Below are 27,554 nucleotides of genomic sequence, written 5' to 3'. Positions count from 1 at the left end.
AAAAATGCGACTTTAAGCAAAATGATGTTAAGTGAATCCAGTTTCCCCATAAGAATTAATGTAAAGGGGCGGGGGTTAGGTTCCAGGGAAATTTTTTTCGCCAGACAAAAAAAATTATATGCATATACAGCACAAGTTTTAAACGAGTTCTAATCAGAGGATTTTCTGGGGACCTGCTAATGAGCTCCCTGAGCTTCTCCTAAAGCAACTGTGTTGATATCAGGTGGGATATTTCCCAGGGAATGCCTTGCTGCTAAATGATGAACTAGCACTCGGCTGAGCCCTCAAGGGTTAACACGTTATTGTTAATGTAGCCTCACACTCTACAAGGCAGCACCGAGGGAGGAGACAATAGACGCACGGCAGTGGCTGCAAACACTTCCCTGTGGAAACTGAACATGATGATGAACCCATGCTATCCCGCTGGAGTGCACCACTCCCTCCTCCAGACAACACATGCACAGCTGCAGAGGCGCCAACTTTCCAAAGTGCTGAGGGGTGCTCAACCCCCAGCTCTACCCTATGCCCGCCCCCACTCCACCTCTCCCCCCGAGCGTGCTGTGTCCTTGCTCCTCCCCACTCCCTCCTCCACCCACAGCCTCCTGAATGCTGCAAAACAGCTGATTGCTGCAGGCAGGAGGCACAGGGAGGGAGGGGAGATTTGCTGATTTGCGGGGCCTGCCAGTGGGCAGGAGGTGCTGGTGGTGGTGGTGGAGGGGAGCTGATGGGGGGGCTGCCAGCCCACCCTGGTTCCAAGCCCCAACTCGCCACCAGGCGGCAGCCAAATAATGTTATAAACAAACATTGCGCAACTTTAAACGAGTATATTCTCTAAAAGATCAGTGACGTAACAATGAAACAACATTAACCAGGACGACATTAAGTGAGGAGTTACTGTACTTTGGGAAAAACAGAACAGAAAACTAAAACAAATATTTTGAAGAAAGTAAAATATTAGGGCCCAGATCCTCAACCAGTGTAAATCAGCTTAACTCCATAGAAGGCAATGTAGTTGTGTTGAATTACACCAGCTGAGGATCTGGCACCTTAAATCAAGTCTTGTCTGTGATTTTAAATTGTAGGGATGACTTGTTCTCCATTCTTCTAGGCATTAATTTTATCATCTACAAACCTTAACTTTTGCATTGTAATGACTAAACTGAAATATTTAATAACTCATTGTTCTAATTTTGTCTTCATAAGGACTGTACTTTAAGAAATCGTACCCTATTTGCAAATTCTATGTACCTACATTCTGTTGAGCCCTGTGTGTCTGTGTGCATGTGCGCGCTGTTGGAGAGATGAGTGGCTCTTTTTATAAAAAACAATATCTATACCTTTTGTTGCAAATTTAATGATGGTTTTAAGGTCCCTCCTTGTTTCTGCACAGCACTGCAGATCACAAGATCTGCTGAATCATTTTTGCAGCTCAGCAGAACAGGAATGTAAGGATTAAGTCTCTGGATTCTAAAAGGGAGTTAACTACATTGAGACTCTTGAAGCAAAGGAAGTCCCCCTCCCCCAACTAAATTGCACAATAGTTTAACCAAAGTTAAGCACACCAAAGGGCTTGTCTACGTGAACATTGATGTGTGGGTGGGGAAACAAGTAATCATGAATATCCTTTTTAAAAAGTTATTTGTTGACACTTCAGTGCAGCTCTATTACTTTTCCTGATTTAAAAATGACTAATAATTCTGAGAAATACAGTTTGTGTTCTTAGCTCTTAAACTAACTAAACAAACAGGATTTATTTTGTAAGCTCTTATGTTGGCCTATAATCAAGGAGCATACTTTATTTACCACAAGTTGTTCAAACAGAATAACAGCATTACCCTGAATTGTTATATCGAAACATTGAACATATGTATGTGATCTGCGCACTGTGAACATATTGCAGAAAAAAAACATCGGAAGAGATCCCATGGAGATCAGGTTGAAATGGCTTACATTTTGAATACTAAATTGATTACTCTTGAATTCATTCAATTTTAAGTTACATTTTCTGGTGACTGGCAAAAATACTAAAGACTACCACTATGACTATGCTAGCACTTTTGTCGGTAAAACTTTTGTCAGTCAGGAGTATGGAAAAAAACGACACCCTCGACTGATATAAGTTTCACTGATCACCGGTGTGGACAGGGCTATGTCGGCGGGAGACACTCTTCCACTGACATAGCTACCGCCACTCATTGGGGATGATTTCATTATGCCAGCAGGAGAGCTCTCTCCCATCAGCATAGAGCGGCTACATGGGAGACCTTGCAATGGCATAGCTGAAGCTGTGCCGCTGTAATGTCTGTAAAGTAGACATAGTCTTAGTAAAACCCTCTTTTTCCCATTGATATGAGTGTTGGTGATTAGTTTAAATAAAATAGATTTCTTGAAAATGTGCACAGCATTTATACACTGTACATGTCCTTAACAGTGTAGTAAATCCATATGTTCTGCTTCACGTGTTTTTCTGCTCCCAGACTTGTCTTGATTTTTACCTCGGACAACTAGCTATCCATCATTCATACAGATTACTCATACCAAAATTTATCATACTTATTCTCCAAAGAATGGGAACCACCATGCTCTGTTTAATGATGGACATTGTAACTAGTGCTGTAACACCATACAGATCATGTAAAACTTAAGTTTTATTTTTAAAATTGTTATGATACAGCACTAGAACTCCTAGGTACTGTGGCAGATCAACTGATGATGTATTTGTTAGAGGGTACATTCGTCTACCTGCCTTGTTTATTTTGTTTTAGGAAGCATAGTTTGTAACACATAATCAAACGGACCTCAGATTAACTTTATTTTCAGTCTTTAAATCATCTCATCTAAGCTCTGACCCTCGGAGCTCTGCACAGATGCATGGATCTGCCCAGGGCAAATCTAATTGCAGAACTGTGGACTTAAAGATCATCCCCTTGTGTATATATTGTTACCTTAACAGCCCTCTCAGATACGTATCTTAGAAGATGTAATGGAGAAGTTATCAAATAGTATTTTCAGGTAAGACAGAAGTACCATAGTGAAAACAAACTCTGATTAATACTGAGTTTTTAACCTGAGAAATAACTATTCTTCAGAAAACTCTTGCCACCTATATTGTCAACTCAAAAGTGCTACGTTATGAGAAAAATTGTATTGAATCATTTATATGAAACTATGGTCTATCCGTGTGGCTAGCCTGAAGCATTACCACATGGAAGACTTGGGTCCAGTTCCTGGTTTTTCTCTCCTTGGATCAGCACTGCTTGGAAATCCAGCAGAGGCAGCACATTCTTTCCTTGGGGGGAGAGAATACCTTGTGGTGCTCAACAGTACCTGACTGAAGAGTGTTGCTGGCTCTAAATGGAGATCTTTCTAGGCTTCCTCTGGCAGAAGAATGATGGAGTCAATAAAATTTGAGGCTGTCATAAGTGGGAAAAGGGAGATCCCTCACTGCTTACACAGAGAGTGGGAAGAGTAGCCCTCCCCCGACCAAAAAAAAATTCAGGATATCTTGAATTCAACTTCTGTTTCCTGTTTGCTTTACAGCTCTGCAGTTTTTCCAGGGATCCTAGCAGAGCTATAACATTTTCATTTTGTTTAAGGAGTAAAGTTGACATTGTAAAATGTAAAGTCTACAGCAATAGTCTTGGAATGTTTCTTATTGATCTGAACAGGCACACCAGACAATTCTGACAGATTGCTCCCTTTTAGGCCTCAATTGGATGAACCAGTCCCATTGTATGAAGCCAAAGTTTCTATGGAAATAGTTCAGAAGAATCAAGCAAGAAAAAGACAAGTCATCCAATTCTGAAGCACAATTTCCTTGTTTCTAAGACTGGGAGACAGAGATATGTAATATATTTGAGAAGTAAATTGGTGTGCAACTTCAAATAGTTCTGTAGCTAGTGTCTGAAGATAGCGTCTGGGCTGTGAATGTTTTGGTACTGAGACTTTTAGTTTCCCTGTATCAAATCTAATAGAATGATTCCATCAACAACTTTAAAGAGATACCATTAACTTAAAAATCACATCTGTCTGATTTTTCCTCCTATTACTGTTATAAGTAACATCTAAGATTATTTTGAGGTTAGAGGAAAAAATATTTTTTCTGATTGTTCAGTTTTATTTTTTGCATTCGACACTATCTGAATAGTCTGCTTCAGTCTTTGACGTACTCTTTTTAAACAGGGAAGAGAAAAATATTAAAATATAAGAAAATGTAGTAGTAAAACTAGCAAAATTGGCAGAGGGATTCTAGGGGTAGGCACAACTTGTTTGTAACAAGGTTGGGGTTTTTTTGGGGGGGGAGGGGGGTTCAAACTGATTTGTTTTCAAGTTTATTGTGTCCCTTTAAGATTTGAATTACTGTTCTACAACCATTTCATAACATCACACTTTTATATAGCTATAAAATTAAGGTAGACAAAAGTGAATGAAAGATTACACAGATATGAGGTCAGTCTTTCGCTTTAGTGTTCAATTCATGTTAATGTTCAATGCACTTTATTGCACATAGACTTTGTTCCTTTTTATATGGCTAAAGAGTAGGAAATGTAAACTGGATTTCCATCTCTGACATCATTCCTAAAACACCTTCTGTGTTCTTTCGTTTACACCCTTTCACTTTTGCTCTTTAAGATTAACTAGTCATATACTAATGTTCATGAGATCAGCTTGTCCAACACCATTCTCCTTTTTACCACCACACACACCAGCATGCATCCTCAAGGAAAAACCTACAGCTCTTTCAGTGAGTCCTACAGCTTCACTGCTTGTTACTGCTTGAGATCTGAAGCCATTAATAGAGCAGTTGGGTACAATCTAAATCACTGTCGGAGGGGATGGTTCAAAGTGTGAGCACGTGCACTTTGAAATCTAGGTATTACATTGTTAGATTTAATCCTGAGTAACAGCATTCAGTGTTGTTGTAGCTGTGTTCGTCCCAGGATATTAGAAAGACAGGGTGGGTGAGGTAATATCTTTTATTGGGCTAACTTCTGTTGGTGAAAGAAAGAAACTTTTGAGTTGACATAGAACTGTTCTTCAAATCTGGGAATTGTTTTGTTTTTTTCCCCCCAGACCTGAAGAAGAGCTCTGTGTAAGTTCAAAAGTGTCTCTCTCTCACCAACAGAATTTGGTCCAATAAAAGTTATTACCTTACCCACCTTTTCTCTCTACTGTACCTTAACAGTATGTCAATTTACCTTGGTATGCTGTTTTTCTAGTCACTGGGATTATCGCATGTCCTCAGTAAATCACATAATGCAGGTTATAAGAAGTACGAAAAAAATCTAATTTTTCCGTTTGTGATATAATGCAAGCTTGAGAACAGATACTGTTTTATACAGAACATACACATATAAAATTACATTAAGGCATTGATCTCTCTTATTTGAAATCAGTCTTGAACCCATGGTATATCCAGCAGTGTATTATATTTATTATTTATTCTCCTCTCACTTTCATTTCAGTTTCAGTGCCTACAAAATAAAAGGAGAGAGAATAGAGGGAATGGAAATAAAAATGTAATGACAAAGATGGAATCGGTTTAACAAAACTAGAAAAGTAACAATAAAATTGCAAAGGGAAAAAAGAATTGAGAGACTTATAGGTCCTAGAACTATCAGTCTGATTATTTTTTTTACCGTACTCTGTACATTTTGACTGTTGGTCTCATAAATGGGGGGAAAGCATTTTGCAAATTGTTTTGGTGAATTTGAATGAACTAGGTCCATTGCGTGACAGCATAGTCTCCTTGACATTTCCTCCACAGCCCCACACACTGTAGGAGTGGCATGCCAACACGTATGTCCTTGGAAACTTTTAAAGCAGTAAGTGATGGTTAGAGGGTATATGCATGTCCCTCAAACCCTACATACAATAGACTGATGGTATAAATGCCCCACCCCTTTTAACTATCCCTTAATTCCTCTCTCCATCAACATGAGCAGTTATGAAATTAATTCATTCTCTTTCTCTATGGAGTGTTAGCTTAGATACACTTATATAGAGCCTAAAATTAGTCTAAAGCTATTCGTGTAGACTTATGCCAAGTTTTTCAAAAATAGGAGCCGAAAGCTAGGCTCCTAAATCCATATTTAAACATCTGAATAAAGAGACCCGATTCTCAAAAGTGTTGAGCACCCAGCAGCTCCTGTTGTCCTCCCTAGAAAGTCTCTTCCAGTAAAGAAGAAGGCGGCTCCTAAAGGGATTTTTCAGCCGAGTCTAGTTTACTAAGTCAGAGTGCTGCCAGATATGGATTTGGACACTTTCTTGGGGGAAGAACCGGTTAGGCTTCTAAGCTGGTACTTCTCCCACAGCTCCTGATGAGGCTGGCTTGACTGCTTTCTCCTCTCCTGTGAGTGCAGCAGAGCCTTCTAAGACCTGGTAGGCAGAATGGCATCTGCTTTGGATATTCATCTAGCAGTTTTGGTCAGCACGACACACTTGCTTTAGTCTGTCCAAAGAAGTGTTGAATTCATCTGTCTCTGTGGCCTCAGTCTCTGGATAGCTGTAGGTTTTTTGACACGGTGATAAAAATGTCTGCATGGGGTCTACACTAGCTCACTCCACAACAGAGCAGTGGCACCAGTGCTAAACTAATGCCAGGAAAAACACTTGGGTAGACAAGGCCCAGGTGTGAAAGACTCCTCCCTGTTCTATCCCTTTAGATAACATTTCTGCTTCTTTTAGCATATATCATTCTAGTAAACATGTAAGGCTACTGTGTAAATAGCCTGTAATTAATGGCTTTGATATATCTTCAAATAAATCTTTTTTTCCTCTGTATTACTCTTATATACATATTTTTCCTTGGGCAAGAGTGAGCTGTCTTCCTAATATCTTTAAAGAGATTATCATTAATATTAGGGTGGGTTTGACTCTTCACTGGAATGGAAAAAATTGGTGCAGTTTGGAAATATAGTCTAAAGTCAGACAGAGACCCAAAGGAGTGTAACAGGAGCAGATCAAAATAGCTTGTGCTGGTGAAAAGCGGAACCCAGCTTTGCCCTTTGAGTACCATTACATATATAACAAGCAAAAGGAGTAGTAAACAGCTGCTACTTAGCCAGTACCTACACAGTATTTGTGGTTGAATAATATAAGAACACAAGTGTATAGCCTCCTATTTTAATATCTGGTAGACCATTTTTCCCTCTACCTTTGATTACAGCCTGTTTCCTTTGGTGTTTGATGTGGGTAGTAGACCTTCCGTCTTTCAAAAGCTTAATTGGGCTCACATTCTGCCCATCTTGTTTGAAGCATTTGGAATTTTCCAGACTCCCATTATCAGATAAATACAGCTGCTGCCCACGCCATGCCAACCATTTTATTTACATATCGGATAAATGTGGTATTGTTGCAAAATAGCATCTTGGTACTTTTAGTGATTTTTTTCCCCCCTCCCAGTTTTGACATCAGTCCTCCAGCTCTCCCTGTAAGTCAAAAGCGTAAAGGTATAGACATTGAGTCCAGTTTGAAATTGCAAATTATTATTTTTCTCAAAATCAGTCTATTTATATTTTAAATTACCTCTTTGTGAATACTTTTTGCAATAAAAGAAGAGTTCTCGCTCCCCTGTCAGGACATGATTGGTGTGAGTTATAGGTGTGTGATACTAACAGGACTGTGCATACAGTGAGTATAGTATATGTAGGAGTGCAGGTTTGGCATAAGGGACACGTGTGTGTACTGTATGTACACTGTGCAGATGGTATATGTATGGGTGGCAGAGAAGTGAGGTGCACATATGATGTGAATATACAATGCACGTAGGGTGACTAGATGTCCTGATTTTATAGGGACAGTCTTGATTTTTGGGTTTTTCTTATATAGGCTCCTATTACCCCCCCCCCCCCACCCCGATTTTTCACACTTGCTGTCTGGTCACCCTAAATACACGCAGATGGCCTGGGTGTATGCAAGATTCAAATTAGGGGGTATACTGTACACCTTACCCCCAGCCACTTTTCTGTGCGCCAGGGTTTAAGCTTTAATTCGTTTAGAAAAGCAAGTCTCTAAATCGTCTGGATGCAAAGAAAACTTTCAAACGTGAACCAAATGTTACTAGTTCGGTGGTGTCCGCCCGCGTTCGAAGGCAGTTCTGGGAGACGGGAGGGTCGCTGCTCACGTCAGCAGCGCGGGGCCCCGGGGGAGGCTCGAAGGCGCCGGTCCGCCCCGGGGCGGGGCTCGCCGCTTTGCGCGCCAGAATTCGGAGAGCGGAGCCCGGCTCCCGCCAGCGCCCGGCCCGGCCCGGCCCCGCCATGTGCGCCGCGGTGCCCGGCTACTCGCCCGGCTTCAAGAGGCCGCCGGAGACGCTGCGGCTGAAGCGGAAAAGGGCCCGGAGGAGCGAGGCCGCCTCCCCGCCCTGCCCCCAGGCGGACCCGGCCGCCGCCCCGCGCCCTTTCCCCAGACCGGGGCGGCGCAATCCCTTCTCCAGCCTGGACAACGCGCCGCGCCCCGGCACCGCCGTACACCGCTCCCCGGACACCCCCGAGCTGCAGGGGCAGCGGCCCCCGCCGGGGAGCCAGGCCCCCAGACACCCCCTCTGGCAGGTACCGACCCGCCCGCGCTACGGGACCCTGGCGGACCCCCGCCCCCAGGGGCTTGGCTGGGTGGGGTCGGGTTTGCTCCGCAGCCCCTCTAGCAGAGGGGGGAGCGCTAATAGGGGCGGTGTGGTCCAGTGGACAGAGCAATGGGCTGGGACTCAGGAGACCGGATTGTGTTTCTGGCATTGTCACTAATAGGGGCCCACTGGTCACTGCACCCCGCTGAGCTTTGGGTCCCCCCTCAGTAGGGTGGGTACTGGCTGACCTTTGCAAAGCACTTCGGGTAGGTCTACAGTGCAGTAGATAGAAGACCCCTAGTGGGATGACTGGGGCTCAGGCGGCCGGGGCTGTAGGATGGAGGTGTAGACGCTTGAGCTGGAGCCCAGGCTCTGAAACCTGGTCGGGGGAGGGTGTCCCAGAGCCTGGGCTCCAGCCCAAGCCCAAAACATCCACACTGCAATTTTGTAGCCCCTTAATCTGAGTTCTGCCAGCCTGAGTTAGCTGATACAGGGCAGATGTGGCTGTGCCACTGGTCTCTTACGGCAGTGTAGACGACCATTCGAGATCTGCTGATAAAAAGAGCTAGGAATTATCGATAGCACTAGAGTTGATTGAAATAACTTTATTTTTGTAAAAATTATGGGAGGTTTTGGGGTGTAGTTAGAATCAGCATTGGTAATTTCCCAGGAAAAACTAGTTTAGGACAGGGTGCTGGTAAATACTGGCCTAAATCCAGTTTAAACCAGGAAACTGGGGGAAGGAATTTCATCCGTGTCCAGCCAGTTTGGTAAGCATAGAATGAATCTCTTCAAACTTTGGGTACATCCATTGGTAGCTGAGGAAAAGGTTCAGAAAGCTGCTACGAATGCTGGATGGCCAAATGGACCTGGACTGATAGTCTGAAATACTGCATGTTTCTGATTACTTAATGCTTCTAGTCTACAACTCTGCATTATTGCCATTTTCATACAATCAAATAAATGTTTTTGATTTTTGTTGATAAAATATTGAAAACTGAAATATGAGTGGACAGGTACAACTTCCTTGAGAAAATACCAAACCGAAGTGTATACGGACATTCTGATGTTCAATATTATAATTACATATATTAAGCCCACTGCAGTTTTAATTTTTATTTATACAACCCTAAATTAATATACTGACTTATGTAATCACAATTTTAATATGTAACTAAAACTAAATAGAAGGTAGTATGCATTAGCGAAACCGTTTTTAAAATAGAAAATGCCTTAAACTGGGACAAACAAGTTTTTCCTGGAGCAGTAAATACCGTGATTTTACCTAGTAAAGTCCACCTCTGGTAAATAGCATCCCATCCCTGGTTGGAATTTTTTTCCCTCTCTCTGAAGGGAAAAAAAGTGAGTCGGGTGGTGGTTGGGACCTAAAAGACACTTTTGCTTTTTGTCTTTTTTAATAAATAAAAAAATTCAGTCAAAGCCACTTGGTTTCTCCTCCCCCGCCCCCCCAACATCCACCCCCCTCCCAAAAAAGGGGGGGCAGCAAACTCTTGGGCAAAAAGTTGTCAACCAGTTTAAATTCATGCCCAGAGAGCACTACATACCCTTGCACCTAGTGAAATCCCAGAAGGGGAGATCAATATATTCTCCTACTGGAATTAACACCCTGTCCTAGTGTCAAGTGGATATCTTTCAGACTATTTGAAGTCTGTAAATCTAGCCCCTCCTCCCCCTCCTCCCCCCCCAGGCTCCGTTATGAGTAGTGGTTGGAGAAGTGTCTAGTGGGGTAATGCTGTTTTGTGAACTACTTACAAGGCTTTTTAAAACTTTGTCATATGTAGAATTAAAGCCACTTTTATACAACTTAAGAAAAGCTTTTTGGTAGGGAGAAGCAGGTTCCACTGGTTTAACTGTTAAGGTTGTGGGGAGGGGTGTTGCACAAAAGTATTGTATCTGTGTATAAAACAATTAAAGGCACAATAGGAAAATTTGCTTGTTGCTCTCATTTAGTGTGCTCCATACTATACTAACACAAAGGAGGATGTGTATGTTCAGTAGTGCAATTTTTATAATTCTCAAGCTATTTAGCTGAAGAAGGGGACTCTCCAAGCCCAAACTTTCCAATACGTTTGGAGTACAATCTAAGAAAATCACTAAACTTACGAATGTATTTACATCTGCAAAATGCCTTTTAATTGTTACCACCAGAGGGTGAAATATTCTAATATGTGCTATTGATAATTGTCAGTTTTAAATATCTCATGAAATTACATTTAAAGATCAAACAAAATTAAAACAAAATTGTCAATTTAACTCTCAACTTTGCTGTACTTTAGATTAAGTTAATAACTCTTTCTTTCTTTAGTTTTTAGATCCTCTTCAAGAAAATAAATCCACCTGGAAAGAAGAGTGTTCTGAAAGAGCAGATACCACATTAACCAATGTAGGAAGCCATAAATATTGTTTTTGGGGTGTTTAACATTTCATCATGCAGAAAAAGCTTACATTTTGTATTTTTTTTTTTTTTTTTGTAGCTTTCTGTTCAGTGTCATCTAGATTTTACTAGAATGTTACAATTCTAGGACTTTTTCTTAGAATGTCTTGAAGTTCAGTATTAAGTTGACACCAACTTAAAATTCATATTTTGTCTGAAATCTTTATTACTTGACACATGTAAATTTACTGTAACAGAAAGAGATGTAAACAAATTGAAATAATTTTTCTATTTGCGCCTCTCACAGAAACTTCTATAACCGTTTTCTTATCTGCTTGTATAGTCATTCACTTCCCCTGTTGTCCCTATAGATATTTCAGTGCTGTAACAGAAGAGAGAAACCCCTAAAAAAAAATAATAATAAAATGTAAAACTACAAACATTGATAACGGACTTTAGTAGGGTGTAATTCCTGAAACTAACTTTTTGAAGCTGACTAGATTTCAAGTTGTATGCAGTGTTGTTGTAGCTGTGTTGGTACCAGGATATTAACGAGACAAGGTAAATGAGGTAATACCTTTTATTGGGCCAACTTCTGTTGGGAGGAAAGACAAGCTTTTGAGCTTACACAGCTCTTTCAGAACAAGAAGAGCTCTGTGAAAGCTCAAAAGCTTCTCTCTCTCACCAACAGAAGTTGAAATCTCTAGATTTCAAATTGACAGTCAAAATCTAGATTTCAGCCAACTTGTATCAGGGGTTAGGAGGAAACTTTCTCTAAGGGGACAGTTATCCCTTACTGCCTAAAGGATTTCATGCACCTCCTGTGAAGCATTTGGTACTGTCCAGTCACCAACAATGGTGACTGGCTCAGATGGACCACTGGTCTGACCTGGCATAGAATTCATATCTTCTTAAACTTAATAAAAAAACAACAACAAATACATAGACAAGTCTCTTAAGATGTCAATGAAAACAACTTGTTTTTATTTGGATGAAAACCTCCTGCCGTTTGTAACCCAAACACTGCAGTATTGTGGAAGTATGTATATCTGAGCTGGAAAGTGATCGTGACTCAAAACAGTGATTTTTGGCTAGTCTATTTTAATTGATATAAACTGAAATACAAAATACATTTTTCTAAAATTATCATAAATGTTAACAGTTTAAGGTATTTGTAAACAAGGAACAACTTAAATTTCACATGTGTGTTCCTCTACAATGACTAAGTACTGGGTACTTATATTTACTGTCATAGCAATCAATGGGTAAGGAATGCTTCTGTCCAGTGCAATAAAGGTAAAAGTTGTTTTTGCAAGGACTTACATGCTTTCTTTGCATGGACTCCTATCGGTGGTCTATCAATTCCTGTATCTTATATGCTTGCCAGTATCAGGTGCTTTAAATGAAAGTGCTAGAAACCCCCATAGTGGCCAATTATGAAATAACTTTTTCTCTGAGGAAAAAACTTTCCCTAACCCTTGTCCGTGGTTGATTTATGCCTTGAATCATGAGTGTCTGTATGCTTTCCGAAAACACTGACTGATAGTTTTTAGATGAAAAATATTTTTCCTGTATTTTGACTTTACATTATTTCTATTTTGTAAGGATCTTCATTTACCTGTTTCCATACCTGATGTTTCCTCCTCACCAAGCACAGAATTTCCTGCAGACTGGAGTATTAAAACTCGACTTCTATTCACTTCTTCCCAACCTTTTACTTGGGCAGAGCATTTAAAGGCACAAGAAGAAGCTCAAGGATTTGCCCAGCACTGTAGAGCAACATCGATCAATTTCCCACAAAGCATACAGGTAATCATTCTGCTGTAATCATGTTAAATATAATGGATATACTGGGTGTGGAGGATCTGTTGTTGAGGGTTTTTTTTTATTTAAGTTCTTGTGTACACTGGGAATAGCCCTTATTGAGCAACTGGTGTAACTGCACCAGTGCTGATCACCTACTGCAGAAAAAGGAAAGTCAGGGTTTGCAACAACTGTGAGGTTGTTAAATTAAGGTTTAGACCTTGAACTGGGTGTACAACAGTGCAAACAGTACTGGTGCGGTTCCCTAGTTGCTGCCTACCACTTGCTGAATTGGGGCTATTCACTAGAGTAGACAAGACCTTAGGTTTATAATGTAAAATAAATGCTTGAAGTGCCAGAAAAGGAGACTGGTAATATCTTTCTTCTCAGAGAGATAGACAATCTTATTAAACACTGTGTTTGGAATCTAGGAACCAAAGCTGTCCACGGAACTCCGCTGTGCATTCCAGCAAAGTCTTATTTATTGGCTTCACCCTTCACTGCCATGGCTACAGCTATTCCCTCGTATTGGAGCAGATAGGAAAATAGCTGGAAAGACTAGTCTTTGGTCACATGATGAAACACTGCAACAGGTTCTAATGAGTGAGTGGTAAGTTGAACTGAAAAACTTCTGGATTTGGTAAACCCAAATACTTGGATTACTGTATTTTAATTTAATTATATATTTATTGTCCTCATTCCTGTGGAAAACACTTTTGCCAAGAATATTTATCATTTTGAGGGTCTCTGTGTTCCCACTTGTGAGTATGTGGTATCCCTTCTGTTGAGCTGCAGAACTGTCTCAAAGCAGTGTCTATTAGGGGTGCACAAGAGACCTCACATGATGGTGACATCATCACCCTACTCTGTATAAGGGATTGTGCATGCATCCCCCAAATGCCTCAGTTTTTGTCACTACCAAAGAAAGCAAACAGATCTTGCTTTTGTCCTCAGGCTAGATCTTCCCTTAGTCTAACTTACGAGAAAATAAGAAGATGGTGTATAGTAGTATAGGATAGTTTAGTATACATAGCTTGCCCTTATCTCAAGAGCCTTTGGCCCCTTACTAGGGTCATGTCAGGGCCAGAGCCCCATAAAGATTTCAAGAGGCGTACCTCCTATCTCCAAATCATACTGGAGACTGTCACTCATGTCTGGTGCCTTCTACAGCTGAACAAAGATTTACTCGATGACCCACTGTGCAGTTTCCCACACCTTCACTCCCCACGCTGGAATGGGGAAACATTTGAGTCTCCAGGTTCATTTGGCTTCTCAGTGTCTACAGCCTGATACTCTGGCTCTGTTGGAGGTACCTAGACCAGTCTCCTTGCTGAGGCTCTCTGACACAAGACTCACTTTGCCAGTCCAGCCTCTCTGCTGCCTTCTATCATGGGCCCAAGATGGAATCTCCTCTGCCTCATTCTAGGAGCAAATGCTTTATCCAGCACTGCTGGGAAATCAAAAGCAGCACCCAAGACCAAACTGACACTGCCTCTGAAAGCATCAGTAGTTTTGGCAATGACACAAGAACTGACCACCTCACAGCCTACTCCTCATTCAGAGCTGCTGCCCTTGACATTGACTCCAAATCTCTCCTCCACTGCAGACACCTGTCTATGTAGGTGCCTGTTGGGAAAAGGCAATAGAAGAGGAAGCTCATCTCACAAGAGGGGCAGAAGTAGAAGAAGAAAGGGACAGGGACATCCCTCTTCTTCTTTCATACTTTCCAACCTACAAGGGCCTTGGAGATTAACTGCACTACTGTCACCTCTTCTCCACAATTCTCTGGAGCCAGGCATCTCAACGCCTATTAACTTGGACTCTTCTCTGGTTAAGGGCAAACCAATCTTCTTTCTGCCTACAGTCTCCAGTTTCTTGAAGGGCATGGTGAATACATTCTCCCATCACCACTTTTAGGGAGCCTCTGCTGTTGTGGGACCTAAATCTTGTCTAACAAAGCTAATGGGGCCTTCCCGTGAGCCTCTAGTGTAAGCATCTCGAGCATCTGTAGGTACAGTTGCTAGGTGGGTTAGTGAGTTTAGTGCTTTGATCACCAAACCTTTACACTGTGGTCCACAAAGACAAGTGTGCCATTAGGCCCAGCTCAGCTTCATGCCTAAGGTGATCTCAGGATCCCACCTATCAATGTTTTCCCTTCCCCGTGTTGTTCGTAACAAACCCCATACCTACCCAAGGAAACTTACCTCCATACCCTAGTGAGGGTGCTCTTTTCTTATCTGGAAAAGACCATGGCCTCTAGAAAATCTAATAGGTTTTTTTATCGCATATGTGGAGAGATGCCAAAGAGAGCCCATTAGCAAACAGACTCTCACTGGTTAAGGAGATGTATAGATATTATCTGAGAATCCAGTACCTCCTGGTTTAAAGACCTACTCCATGAGAGTCACCACAGTGTCCGTAGCAAGCATTAGGAAGGTTCCCAGGGTGGAGTCGCGCATAGGAGCGACTTGGAGTTTGATGCACTTTCACCAGACACTGCTCCTTGGATTTAGCATCGTTCTCCAATGCCTAGTTTCAGAGAGCAGTGCTACAGTCCTTTTCAGTTAAAAACTCACCATCTGCCATTCTGATGGGGCACTTCTTGCTAATCTCCCACAGGGGGAATGTACAGAGGCTTTCAAAGAAGAAAGGTTACTTACCAATAACTGTTCTGGGTTTGCACTGATAGTCCTCCCCCCTTCCTCTTTATCTTGGAATTCAAATTAACATCAGGCTTCTCTGGTTTGGGGGAAGAAACTGAGACAGATGGGGGATTGCACTCTCTCAAGTAGAGTAGGTTGATGACCCTCATGTGAGATCTCTCATTGTCCTTCCCAATGGACATAACTTTATCAAAGAGACAATGTGGGTGAGGGTATTATCTTTTATTGGACCAACTTCTGTTGTGAGAGACATGCTTTCGAGCTTATACAGAGCTCTTCTGCAGGTCTGAAAAAAACTTACTACACCGTTAAGTACAAGGTGGAACAGATTGTTTAGCAAACATAGTTAACACAGGTTTCAGAGTAGCAGCCGTGTTAGTCTGTATCCTGTTCTTTTTATAGTTAACACACACGTTTCAAGGAACCATTCAAGGTGAAATGGCTTGTCTCTTTTGCCAACAGAAGTTGGTCCAATAAAAGATATTACTCACCTTGTCTCCCTAATATCCTGGGATCCACCCGGCTACGACAACACTGCATATAACTCTATCAAGGTAGTTTCACAGCTCGTCACCAGGGACACCATATTCTACAAGTGTAAATACAGAGGCAACTCTTGAACAATAGCTACTACAATAGAATCCATATCTTACAAACTAGTGGGGATTGAGGAGGTCTTAAAAGTGAACACCTCAAAATTACCATAGGGTACAGTGCATATGTTGCAGTATGGTGCATTGCTTTCTTGGCCTTCGAATCACTGCAAAGCAACTTCTGATGCATTGAAATGTAAAGAGATATTGACTTGTTCTTCATAGACACCACTTTCCTTAGTGATTATTTTTGTGTGTCCCCCTACCCCCAATCCGTGCCTCCTCCCCCCCCCCCCCCCCCCACTGGGAAAAATGGTTCATAAAATTGATCACTTGTAAAATAGGTGTTTGTAAAATTTGAAGGTTACTACAGTAGGACGACCTCTTTCTCATGGCTACATGAAGCAGACATGCAAAGTTCTTATAAAATCCTTCTACCATAGTAAAGGGAGCTGAGTACTCTCAATAGCCAGTCTTAAGACTCTACAGCTAACTTTTTGTGTTGAATGCCTTTCCAAGCCTAGCTGTTGATTGGAGAGAATTTTGCAAAACTATTAACAAGTTTCCTTTAATGCTTTGTGGGAATTAATACACTAAAGAGTAAACTTCTCAAAAGAGCTCAGCATCTACAATCAGGGCCAGACTTTATCAAAAGATCTCAGCACAGTGGATGATAAGTCCTGAAAATTTGGCCCTAGATGTTCCAAGATCACCTCTTTCAAACCTGATAATACTAGGTGCATGTTATCTACAATACCCTAAAACTGAGAAACTTTATGGAGTATTTTATTTCAACCTATTTGAGATCCAGGTGGTTGTTTTAGTAGGTGGCAATAGTTTAAAAAAAATCTCTTACAGAATGGTCATCTAAAATTTTATAACTTCTCTTTCCTCTAACCTGCAGGTCTGTCAGTTTTACTTCCCTATATAATCTTCTCAAAGCCAAGCTGTGTCCCTATTTTTATGTTTGTACCTACCAATTTACTGTGCTGTTTCGTGCAGCAGGCCTTGCAGGAAGTGATGTTATCACAGCTGTTATTTCCCCCACAACCAGGGGTTTAAGGGAAGCCATGAGAAATGAAGGTAAGACGGAGTTCTTTCCAATGAGATTTGAATAACATACAAAATTCACATTCTAACAGTTATATATGTAAACCATTCATTTGCTTACCTTCCCTACTCAGGCATAGAATTTTCTTTACCTTGGGTAGAAGAAACTAGGAGCAAGACACAGAAAAACTCCGAAACAAACTTGGATACAGAAGTTAACAGTCCTGAAACAGGCAAAAATACTGAAGATGGAGAGTATGTAACAAAACTGTCTGTCTGGAATTTAAATGCGCTTGCCACTACCTAGACAATTTAATGGATATTAATGTGGAGTATTTTAACCATCTTAATCTGTTTTTCCTAGGGAACAAGGAGTGAGTGACGATGAAAGTTTCTCTTGGCTTGAGGAGATGGGAGTCCAAGACAAGATTAAAAAGCCAGATGCAATTTCTATCAAACTGTATCCTTTGACTACCATAATATACTATATCCAAAAACATGCATTGGAGTACTTCATTTCTCTGTGAAGATCGGTGGTTTTTGAATCGTAGTTCATCAATGACTGTGCAATAATGATGATTCTGTAGAATTTTCAGTTAGTGATACGATTTTTACAGTAAGTGTTCATAAATGCTGTATCTCCTTCTATACTTAACAGTGCGGGTTTGCATTTTTTTAAAGCAGAAAATATTGTTACAGGATCACTAAGTGACTACACTTTTTATTGTACCAAATATTAACATAGATTCTATCACAATATAAAACATAATGAGTGAAAATACACCTGTTACTGACCTGCGTTCTGATTAGGCTTAGAGTAATAGTAACTGCATTCTCTCTTACCTGTGTATTTAAAGTACATTTTTCTTTTTATGGAAAAATTGGTTTCTGTCTCAAGCTTATCTGGTTATAAATTTTACCCAATACTAGGCAGTATAGATTCCATGTGGCATAACAGAAATATACCACCTGTTATACAGCTACAGGGTGGGTGCCTGTGATGAAATGTCAACAAATCATGTCAGTTCTAGGTTTTCTGTCAACTGGTATTTCTACACATCCATATCCAAACTATTATGGCATGTGTCTTTGTACTTGATGCGTTTTTGTATTTTGATATAAGAACCAATTCCACCTGTTTCTGCCAAGATAAGGAATAATCAGCAAACTTCACTTGTAAAGCCATACATAGCATGCTAGGTGAAATTTCCTTTGTTCAACTGCCTTTTCAATAATCTATACATGACCAGTGTGGTGATATCAAAGACACTTCACCCCTACAGATCATAAGCTGTTTTGTCACCTTCCAGAATGGTTCAGTAGGAAGACTTTTATTAGACAAGCTGACGGTTTGGTTAAAGATATGTCTGCACAAACTTTTATAATGTACTAGTACAAACCTAAAACTGGGAACAGTACTTTTATTTCACACTCCAATTTTTCTAAAACCACAAACACAAAACTGTTTTAGTAAAGGCTCTCCATGAATGGCTGTTAAACTAAACAATTGCCCTTTAATGACTTGTTAATTACAAAACAAACAATCTGGAGAACATTCCTTGCCTCATGGTTTCAATGAAGCTAAAGATTAGGCCTAAGCTATTTTTGAGTTCTTTACCTTTCCAGAGCAAATGTAGATTAGCATAGACCTCTTTTCAGTGAATTTTTACTTGACTAATTCTTGGTCTGGTGCACTTGATGCCCTTAAACTTCTTGTATGTTTCCTTTGACCCATATCAACATAGCCGTAAAGAGAAAAATGAAGTGCAAGTGGATCACAAGCCTGAATCTGTTGCATTAGTGAAAGGAACAAACACATTCATGTTGCTGAACTTCTTGATAAACTGTAAGAGTTTAGTAGCTGCTGCAGGCCCTCAAGCAGGACTCCCACCAACACTGCTGTCCCCAGTTGCTTTTCGAGGTGCAACAATGCAAATGCTCAAGGTAAAACGCAAAGGAAAGAGTGATGTTCTGGTGCTGTCTGTCTTCGGGAAGGCTTTGTTCCTTCATATATCTTTGTGGTTACTGCCCCTCCAGAGATATCTTAGTGGTGCCATTTGTGCTGTTTATAATTTGATGTTGAATTAGCAGTTTAATTACAAACCTCTCTATTGGGGTTTCAGGTTGTAGCACAGATTTAAAGGATTTGGAGGCTTAGTTGTACATAGTCTCACCTTCAAGACACAGGATTAAAACAATACTTGCCACCTTTCTCCCCCCCTTCCCCAATCACTAAGGGTGCTCTTTTCACATATTCTCTTAAAACTCCTGTTGTACTGATAATCTGGTTAGATCTCTTGAGCTATGTTGGCTGCTGGAGCTGCCCACTTTAGATATGATCTGAAACAGTGCCTTACCAATGGTCCGTAAGAGGCAGAGGAGCTTAAAGAATAGTATTATTAATTATGGTATCATGGCCAAATTCCATTATGGGTTTTTTTACATTCTCTCAAACTACATTCCCCATGCAGTTGCACTCTACCTACCATATTGTGTAGTGTTCATGTGTATTAGGGTTTAGTATATTATATAATAAAAATCACACTATAGCCCATGAATAACTTAATGTCTAATATTCATAAAGTGCTTTAAGAACCTTGAATTAAAGCTAATTTTGAAGTAGATGAAAAATAAGGTTTGTCACTAATCTTGATGTATCAGACACTGAATATGTAACTTACTGTCTTCAGGCTCGAAGCATCAATGTGAAAACACCGGTTCACTCATGTTATAATGATATATTTAGCTTGGAGATCACGGGTCCTGTCATGCCTCATTGTCTGCATACTTTGACCATGCTGCTCAAATCTGCACAGAGGGGAGCTTTTTCTGCTGTATTATACACCCATGAGCCAACAGCAGTGTTTAACACTAACACAGAGAGAATCTTAAATAAGGTAAGTAGACTGAAAGGGTGTCTTCCATGTTAGGGTTAATACTTTTTTATCACTAGAAATGAGACTACTGAATGGAAAAAACTGCTCTTCACTTGGGATAATGGCTAACGCCCACTTGTTGGCCATTTTAGAGTAACCAGTTTACAAGGTTTTATCAATAGTGAGGAGGCTGGGATTCCTAGTCGTAACAGTGGAAAAGCATGTTCATTAAACTGATGGCTTTAACCCAGTCCCTATCATTTGCTACTCCACCCGTAGACTAGGCAGCTCTTCAATATCTACTGCTCATTGGCACAAAAATGGGTATAAAATACAATTAGTAGTTTGAAAGAAAAGCATCTTACCTACCTCTTTTGTGAAACTGAATTTCTACAGGAAACTATGTGGAAGGACCTCACTAAGTGTGGATTGCATCTTAAAACGTTGGATCAATTGATTCAACTTCCAACATTAGGAAAGTCTTCTATACGATTCCTAGAAATGAGAGACTATGCTTACATCTGGAAATCCTAAGTATGCTATTTTAATTCATGAAATGAGACTAGTAGTATTTGGTCAACACTCTACAGATGCTATCGTGTACCAGGAAGGGAGAATTGCCTACTTGCAAAAGCTTTTGGATGTAGTGGGTAAGAACTTCTGTTGCACACATCCTTGCTTATAAGGCAACTTTCAGTGGAAAAACAAATATTCTGAATAGTCCAGCAAGAACACTGCCCCTCTCAAAACCTGCAACAGCTGCATTTGTCTTTTAATGTTTTTAAATAAAATTTTTATAAACACAGTAATCTTGTGTTTTCTCTTCTTTAGAATAAGAGTGAGGGCCTCTTAAGCGTTAATATATTTTCACCATTGTTAAGAGTACAGAACTGGTAGAGGAACCATTTCTAGTTTCTACAGAAGGTGAAGTGGCTCCTCTGCTATTGGACACTGGAGGTCAATGATTCCTTGTTCCAGTATAAAGACAATGATTGGATTAAATAGTGGTTGTCCTCTAGATTAAACCATGATAGCTCAATGAATTGTAATTGTAAACCTTCACATTTCTTTAAAGGTATAAAATGAGAAACTAATCTAATCAGTATCACAAGTTGTGACACTTACCCGTGATAACTTAACTCCTTTACACTATGAAACTTAAAGCAAAAGAGAGTGGTGTCCCTCCCAAGTAACATTTATTCTTCGCAGTAACGAAATGTAACTGGAAGCACAGCTGTCATCTAAAAGGGAAGGATTTCAATGCTATTGGTAAGTTCAGTTAAATAAATTTATGTTCAGTTAACTCTGAAACTGGATAGCTTTACCTGCAACAGAATCTAAACAGCAACCTGCTGTTTCGTTATGATTGTATTCTGCCAAAGCTGAACCACGACTAACCTGTTCATGTGACAGGTAATTTGTCACTTTAAGAGTACATTGTGAAAGGATTCAACAATGAAAAGCACACTGTGTTAATGATAACAACTGAGACTGACAAGCCACAAGTGACTAACCTGTCTCCTGCAGCAGGTGATATTAAAACACTGATTTAATTATTAACCAATCAGGATGCTTTTACTCTATTAACCAGTTGTAGTTGATAAAATAATACTCATTTAATTTGTTTTCCTCACAGCAAAATGTCAAGTATCAGGGTGTAGCCGTGTTAATCTGTCTCCAAAAACAACAAGGAGTCGGGTGGCACCTTCAAGACTAACAGATTTATTTGGGCATAAGCTTTCATGGGTAAAAAACCTCACTTCTTCAGAGGTTTTTTACCCACGAAAGCTTATGCCCAAATAAGTCTGTAAATCTTTAAGGTGCCACCGGACTCCTTGTTGTTTTCACAGCAAAAAGACTATTTCCGTCATATTGTTTTAAATATCAATATATAGTACTATAGTAAATGGAACAACGAATTCAACTATTGTCTCTTTTGGGTAATGCTGATTGCTAATTTGGCTTCTAAACCACCTAGATCTGAGTATCAGTGCTCTAGGTTTATGTAGATAGTGGATATTGTCCTCCAATCGACAACCCAAATGTCCCAACTTTAGCTGAAAGTAACTCTAAAAAACTGACACAGATCCTTGGAGAACTGTAGAATGCTTTTTACTACACAGTATAGATCACGGGTCGGCAACGTTTGGCACGCGACTCGCCAGGGTAAGCACCCTCAGGCCAGGCCAGTTTATTTACCTGCTGACGTGGCAGGTTCGGCTGCTCGCAGCCCCCACTTGCTGTGGTTTATTTCGGGCCAATGGATGTGCTGGCCCCGGCTTCCCGCCACCCCCTTTGGCCCGGGACCGTGAACTGCGGCCAGTGGGGGCTGTGATCGGCTGAACCTGCCGCGTTAGCAGGTAAATAAACTGGCCCAGCCCGCTAGGGTGCTTACCCTGGCGAGCCATGTGCTGAATGTTGCCAACCCCTGGTATAGATCATGTAGAACACTGAAGAGGCTGCCCCATGGAAGTTGGAAAGTCCATTAGAAGTTACTATAGCTCTTGGATTTTAGTTTTGTGTAATTATGTTATCTCAACCCATCTAGGCTGGTGTGGTCTACCACTCCACTCACCCTCACAAATCTTTAATTCTAATAGAGTGTCCTCCCTAACTTACTATGATACTTAGATGAGCAAATTTGATGGTAAAATGAGTTAAACAAATAGGATACATTTCAGGCACAAGCCTTTATGTATGACTTTAAAACAACTACAATAGTTTAATTTGTTGAGAGTTACTTTAAAAGAGGTGATAATGCTTGTTTGGCATTTTATGCATAAATACCTAAAAGGGTTGTTAAAACAAGCAGCAGTTTTAAACTTTGAAATCAGGAGTGTCAAGTCTGCCCTGGTTGTAGAGGACTTGCTGTCATCTATACTGCTTTCTCCACCTTTAAGCAGGAACTAGTCTTGCACAGGTTACCTTAATTCTAGTATTTACTGCTGCAGTACTTTCTGCTGTAACCTTATTCTTTTAAGTCTTTTGTATGGAACTATTTAACCTAAACCAGCTCTTCTGAAAAGGTTCACTTTCTGTGTTGGGCAAAAGGGATAGCATTATAGCTTGTGAATTTGAATACTTATATTGGAGTGTTCCTTTGCACATTATAGTGGAGTACAAGTTTTCATTGAACCATTTCTAGCGCTGCTTGTTGTGAAGATTATCTTGGAACCAACCGATGCTCGTCTTCCTGAACTAGAGCATGATTTTTCATAGGTACTGTATATCCACAGCTGGAACAGTGCTGAGCACTCCTGAAAACAATACCTTATGAGCATCAAGTGGACAACTAGACAAACATGAACACGCATTAGTGGCTACCTCCCACAATCTTCCAGTCTACTTTCACTCCAGCCCTTTCAACTTCTGCAGTAAATGAAGCAGAGGTCCAATAATCAACAGCTTCATTCCCTTAATGAGGTCAGGGGCCTGGTGGGGAAGGATGATTCAGTAATTAAGTTTACCTGTGCATCATCTTTAATTCAAGCATTTCGTATTTGAGTGCCTCACTTTGCAACATGGTCTTTGAACACAGGGTTTTTTATTTTTCAACTAGAATTTTAAAAAATCCAACCCTTTGTGCCCCTATTTTTTAGAGGGCAGTAGAGTACTGAATATAAGGCTTCTGGGCTTGGAGTGTGAACTGAGAGCAGGGGACAGAATTGGGATTCCTGCATGCTACTTTTTTATTTTTAAAGGGTGCTTTATAGTATTTGTCAATGCACTTTGTACAGATGGTTATGGAGGAATAGTCCCAATTCACAGATAGCTTAGCGAAGCACACAGAGTTTATATATTTTGCTGACAGGCAAGCATGGATGGAACTCATCTGCCATATTCGATAGTTAGGTTCTATTCCCAGCTTTAACAAAAGTGACTTTATACTACACCTCTGGCCTTCAATCACTATCTACGAAATGGGACACTGCTCAATAAAAAAGGGTGCAAACGATAGAGAATTGACATTAATCCATGGAAGAAATTGGACTAGAATTCATCTTCTGGCTCCTAGTGCAAAGCTCCTTCCCCTCAGGCCAAAGGACAGCTTGTGGAGTTGTGTGCAGTTGACAGGATACAAGCTTTGAGGGAGATTTTTTTTTTTTAAGAAATAACTAAGCATATAAACTACTAGGCCTGTGCAAGTGGCTATTTTCTAAGATTTATAACTCAGCCAGGTATAACTGGAGAACTATTTTCCCCCACTGCAAATTTGCAACCCCCCTACTGTCACCGAGTTAGAGCTATTTTTAAAAAGTGAGAAAAACAGGACTGCCTATTTTTCCCACCTACTTTCGTTATCAAAAACTGCCAAAACTTTGAATCATTTTAAAAAACAAAACAAAACCCTCATCCTGTGATGGAGTACAAGCACAGAAAACATGAGGCCAAAAATTAGCTTGGTAACTTTATAAACAACTGAAAACATTTCACTATTGCTCCCCCTCTGATACATACTCTCTACATTACTGCTTTGGCACAGATCTTAATTACTGTTTACTGACCAATGATTAAGATTATGAACTTGTGCGGCTTTATTGACTGAGTTGGGTACAACAATTGAAGCATCATTCTACCCCCCCATCCAGTTGTAGATTTGTTATAGCTTAAAATTCACGTTAACCACAAATTCATACAATCAACATCAGGCAGTGTGTTAATTTGAGATTGGAATAGACAATTTCATATCTCCTTACCAGGACATGCAGGGGAGAGACACTTTTACACTGCAATTCTCATCAATTTCATCGCTGGACTTTCTTCCCTCCCATTTAAACCAGGTCATTTGCCTAGTCTTTTTAGCTTTAAAAAGTAAGCAATATGGCCAGTTGCAGTACACCATTGACTTAAACCCCAAACAAGACAGAAGTGGTAATGTTAGCATTGTACAACAGTGCCACAATTTACCTACCTTCTTGGAGGGGGTAACATTACTGGCCCAGTATCTGTCCAGCAGTACATACCAGCCTTTTTCTAGACTATGATAAGCTGTGCAGCCTTGTACTGGCTATAGGCAAAAGTACTACAACAGTAGCTTTACCAAGACCAGGGAAAACTGCATTATAGTACAAAAGAGTATGAAAGTGTTAACATTCCATATTGAAGAGAAACTTGCATGAGGTTCAAAGAGAAATTGCATGAGTTTTAAAACAAGGGTTTAGATTACTGATGCCCTCCAGAGTCTGCCTGTTGAATTTAGTCATTTAAGAAATAATTACATCACTAATGTAAACAATATAAACATACCAAAAACTAAGTATGATTTAAATACATTTTTGATGGTACAAAAGAAAATCCTGAAGGTGTCTGTACAGTTTTTACAATGTGGGAATCACCAATGTATTTACAACATGAAACGGGGAAATACCTTTCTTGTGCAGAATAAAATTATCTGAAATAATGTCAATATAAAAAACAATATCTAGCGGTGTGAGGCACTCCTGAAGATGGTGGCATTGGGCATGCTTTCCTTTGGTACAAGTCCCATCGCTTGGAGAGCCGCAGTTGCTGCTGTGGCTTTAGCATGCTTCTTATTAAGGCTGGGAAAGCTAGGCCTGTATTCATGCCCGTTGACCATCACCTGTTTAAGAGAAAAAATATACAATAAAATAAGAGATTTAACCAGTTGTTTGTTACTAGTACTGGAAAAGTTTGTTTACAAGAGCCAGAAAGAGCGATATGCAAACTTCCTATTAAAGGTAAGCAAAATCCACCTCCAGCATCACCTGCAACACGCATGCATGTCCTCACTCAAGTCTCTATTACATTTATGAACAACTCCATTGGATTTAAATGCTGAAAGACAAGCAAGCACAAAGTATGGGGCTGCACTGAGGATGAGGAAATTAAGATTCCTCAAAAACATCAATTCGTGAGCTCTTCACTATTATTCAAAGTACAAAAACACTCATTAAGTTTTCCTCATTCTCTACATTTTTCTCTCATGCTGGCACACTTTGCATCTTGAAATTGTGTCTTCACTTCCCTTTCTGTCTCATTTTAGGTATGGGTATAATTCAGATGTAGCAAGTTATTCATATTTATATTCTGACAACACCAAGGCCCCACTCACGATCAGAGCCTCACTGCAAACACAAAATAAGAGAGTTCCTGCCCAAAAGAGCTTATAATCTAAATATACAAGACATTGATAGACAACATATTAGGAAAATGTCAAAGGGCCAACTAATATCTTTTATTGGACCAACTTCTGTTGGTGAGAGGTCTTCTTCAGGTCTAAAAAATATGATCTCACCTACCTTCTCTCTCTCTAATATCCTGGGACTGACATGGCAACAACTACACCACATGCAAAGATCCAAGTATTTTAAAAAACCCTGCCCTACCTAACTCTTCCTCCCCCGTCATTGTGCAGAGCCTGTTATACCAGGTACACTGTGGCTGCATCTCCAACAGCAAATGGGAGACTACATAGCAAACTTCTGTTGTAATTTAGCACTATTACAGCTCCACCAGTGAAAGCTGTTGCACCCACAGGGCTCTGGTGTTTTTACCATCGTATCAGCCAACGCTACTTGAGACTACCTTTGAAAAGGATTCAGAAGCTCCCTCATGTGATACAGAAAGGAACTGCTTGTCTCAAAGGGTATGAGTATATGATGTCTATTATTATTAATCGTGTTTATTACAGTAGTACCTAAGGAACAACTATGAATGGGGTGCAATTGTACTAGGCACTGTACAAACAGTCCCTGCTCTAAAGCAAGTTAGGTTGCTAGTTAATGTATTTAATAAAGATCTATTAAATAAGACTAAGGTGGGGACCTAATAGTAGCTGAGAGACTCTCTTTCTCCCTACATCCCCTCCAGGCAGTTGTGGTCTGCTGGTTTGCTTTTGCTTCTTGTGACTGAACTCTGGGATTAATGGCAATGCATTCTCAGTGGTGGGCCCACTTTTCTGGAATCTGCTCCTTGGGGACAACAATAATAGACTCAGTATTTAGCAAACTTCATGGAGCAGTGCGAGAACGCTTGTTTTGTTAAAACTACTAATTTATTCCAAGACCATTTTAGGAGCCAGATAGGCATTATTTTAGACCTACATTTCTGAACCTAATACTTTACAGAGCCCAGGTTTAGCGTGATAAATTAAAATAATTGGTAAGAAACTACCATTAAGGCAAAAAAGCGTATGCCTGTATTTATTCTTTCTATATGCAAACCTTTGAAATTAAGTATAGGACAAGATTTTATGGCCTGGACTCCTGTAAAACTGCAGTGATCTTTTCCACAATGCTTGAGAATTTTTCTCCCAGCGAGGGAGAGAAGTCACTAATACATTTTTGTGATCTATTTCTCGCTGTCAGTTCTTTAGCAGAAGAGTAGTCATTTTCAGAAGCAAACATTAATGCAAGATTCACGTGGAAAGAGAGTAAGCTGGACTAAACTGACTAAAGAATAAAAAAGGGTTAAATCCTGTTCAACTTCTTCACAAGGGCCGTTGCACTAAAGCTTGTTCATGGGACTATGGCAGGTTATGGTAGGTAACTCATTTAAATAGGCAGTGGGAAGAATGGCTTTTAGCCTCTTCAGAGTTACAAACGTGCATAAGTGTTTGCAGGTTCTGGGGTTAAATTGTAAGCTCTTTAGAAT

At 40.3% G+C, this 27,554-nt stretch overlaps 3 protein-coding genes and 1 long non-coding RNA gene across 14 annotated transcripts in view; 2 read left to right on the top strand and 2 right to left on the bottom strand.

Moving 5' to 3' along the window:
* Nucleotides 1-6,783, top strand: part of CRYZL1 (crystallin zeta like 1) — a 31,969-nt gene extending 25,186 nt beyond the window's left edge. For all 9 annotated transcript variants that reach the window (XM_054048518.1, XM_054048490.1, XM_054048493.1 and 6 more), the window contains 2 exons: nucleotides 2,967-3,012; nucleotides 3,706-6,783. In XM_054048518.1, coding sequence (XP_053904493.1) covers nucleotides 2,967-3,012; nucleotides 3,706-3,805 — 146 coding nt within the window. In that variant the 3' untranslated portion in view covers nucleotides 3,806-6,783. The remainder of the gene's footprint in view (nucleotides 1-2,966; nucleotides 3,013-3,705) is intronic.
* A 1,437-nt stretch (nucleotides 6,784-8,220) lies between these two features.
* DONSON (DNA replication fork stabilization factor DONSON) lies at nucleotides 8,221-21,608 on the top strand. The gene is made up of 10 exons (XM_054048481.1): nucleotides 8,221-8,549; nucleotides 10,887-10,964; nucleotides 12,561-12,764; nucleotides 13,190-13,368; nucleotides 16,919-17,097; nucleotides 17,199-17,319; nucleotides 17,429-17,524; nucleotides 18,810-19,008; nucleotides 19,755-19,961; nucleotides 20,337-21,608. The coding sequence occupies exons 1-10, from the start codon at nucleotides 8,259-8,261 to the stop codon at nucleotides 20,472-20,474; spliced, it is 1,692 nt and encodes a 563-aa protein (XP_053904456.1). The 5' UTR covers nucleotides 8,221-8,258; the 3' UTR covers nucleotides 20,475-21,608.
* On the bottom strand, nucleotides 11,178-20,430 carry LOC128848471 (uncharacterized). The gene is made up of 3 exons (XR_008447039.1): nucleotides 20,310-20,430; nucleotides 17,186-17,288; nucleotides 11,178-11,359 (listed from the first exon to the last, which is right to left on the bottom strand). It is a non-coding gene; the product is annotated as an uncharacterized LOC128848471 (long non-coding RNA).
* A 2,727-nt stretch (nucleotides 21,609-24,335) lies between the features above and the next one.
* Nucleotides 24,336-27,554, bottom strand: part of SON (SON DNA and RNA binding protein) — a 58,156-nt gene continuing 54,937 nt past the window's right edge. For all 3 annotated transcript variants that reach the window (XM_054048438.1, XM_054048429.1, XM_054048450.1), the window contains one exon: nucleotides 24,336-25,521. In XM_054048438.1, coding sequence (XP_053904413.1) covers nucleotides 25,363-25,521 — 159 coding nt within the window. In that variant the 3' untranslated portion in view covers nucleotides 24,336-25,362. The remainder of the gene's footprint in view (nucleotides 25,522-27,554) is intronic.

Source organism: Malaclemys terrapin, chromosome 1, assembly GCF_027887155.1.
Source record: "Malaclemys terrapin pileata isolate rMalTer1 chromosome 1, rMalTer1.hap1, whole genome shotgun sequence".
NCBI classification, from domain to species: Eukaryota; Metazoa; Chordata; order Testudines; family Emydidae; genus Malaclemys; species Malaclemys terrapin.
Note: the sequence above shows the minus strand (reverse complement) of the source record. Positions and strands in the feature narration are given on the sequence as shown.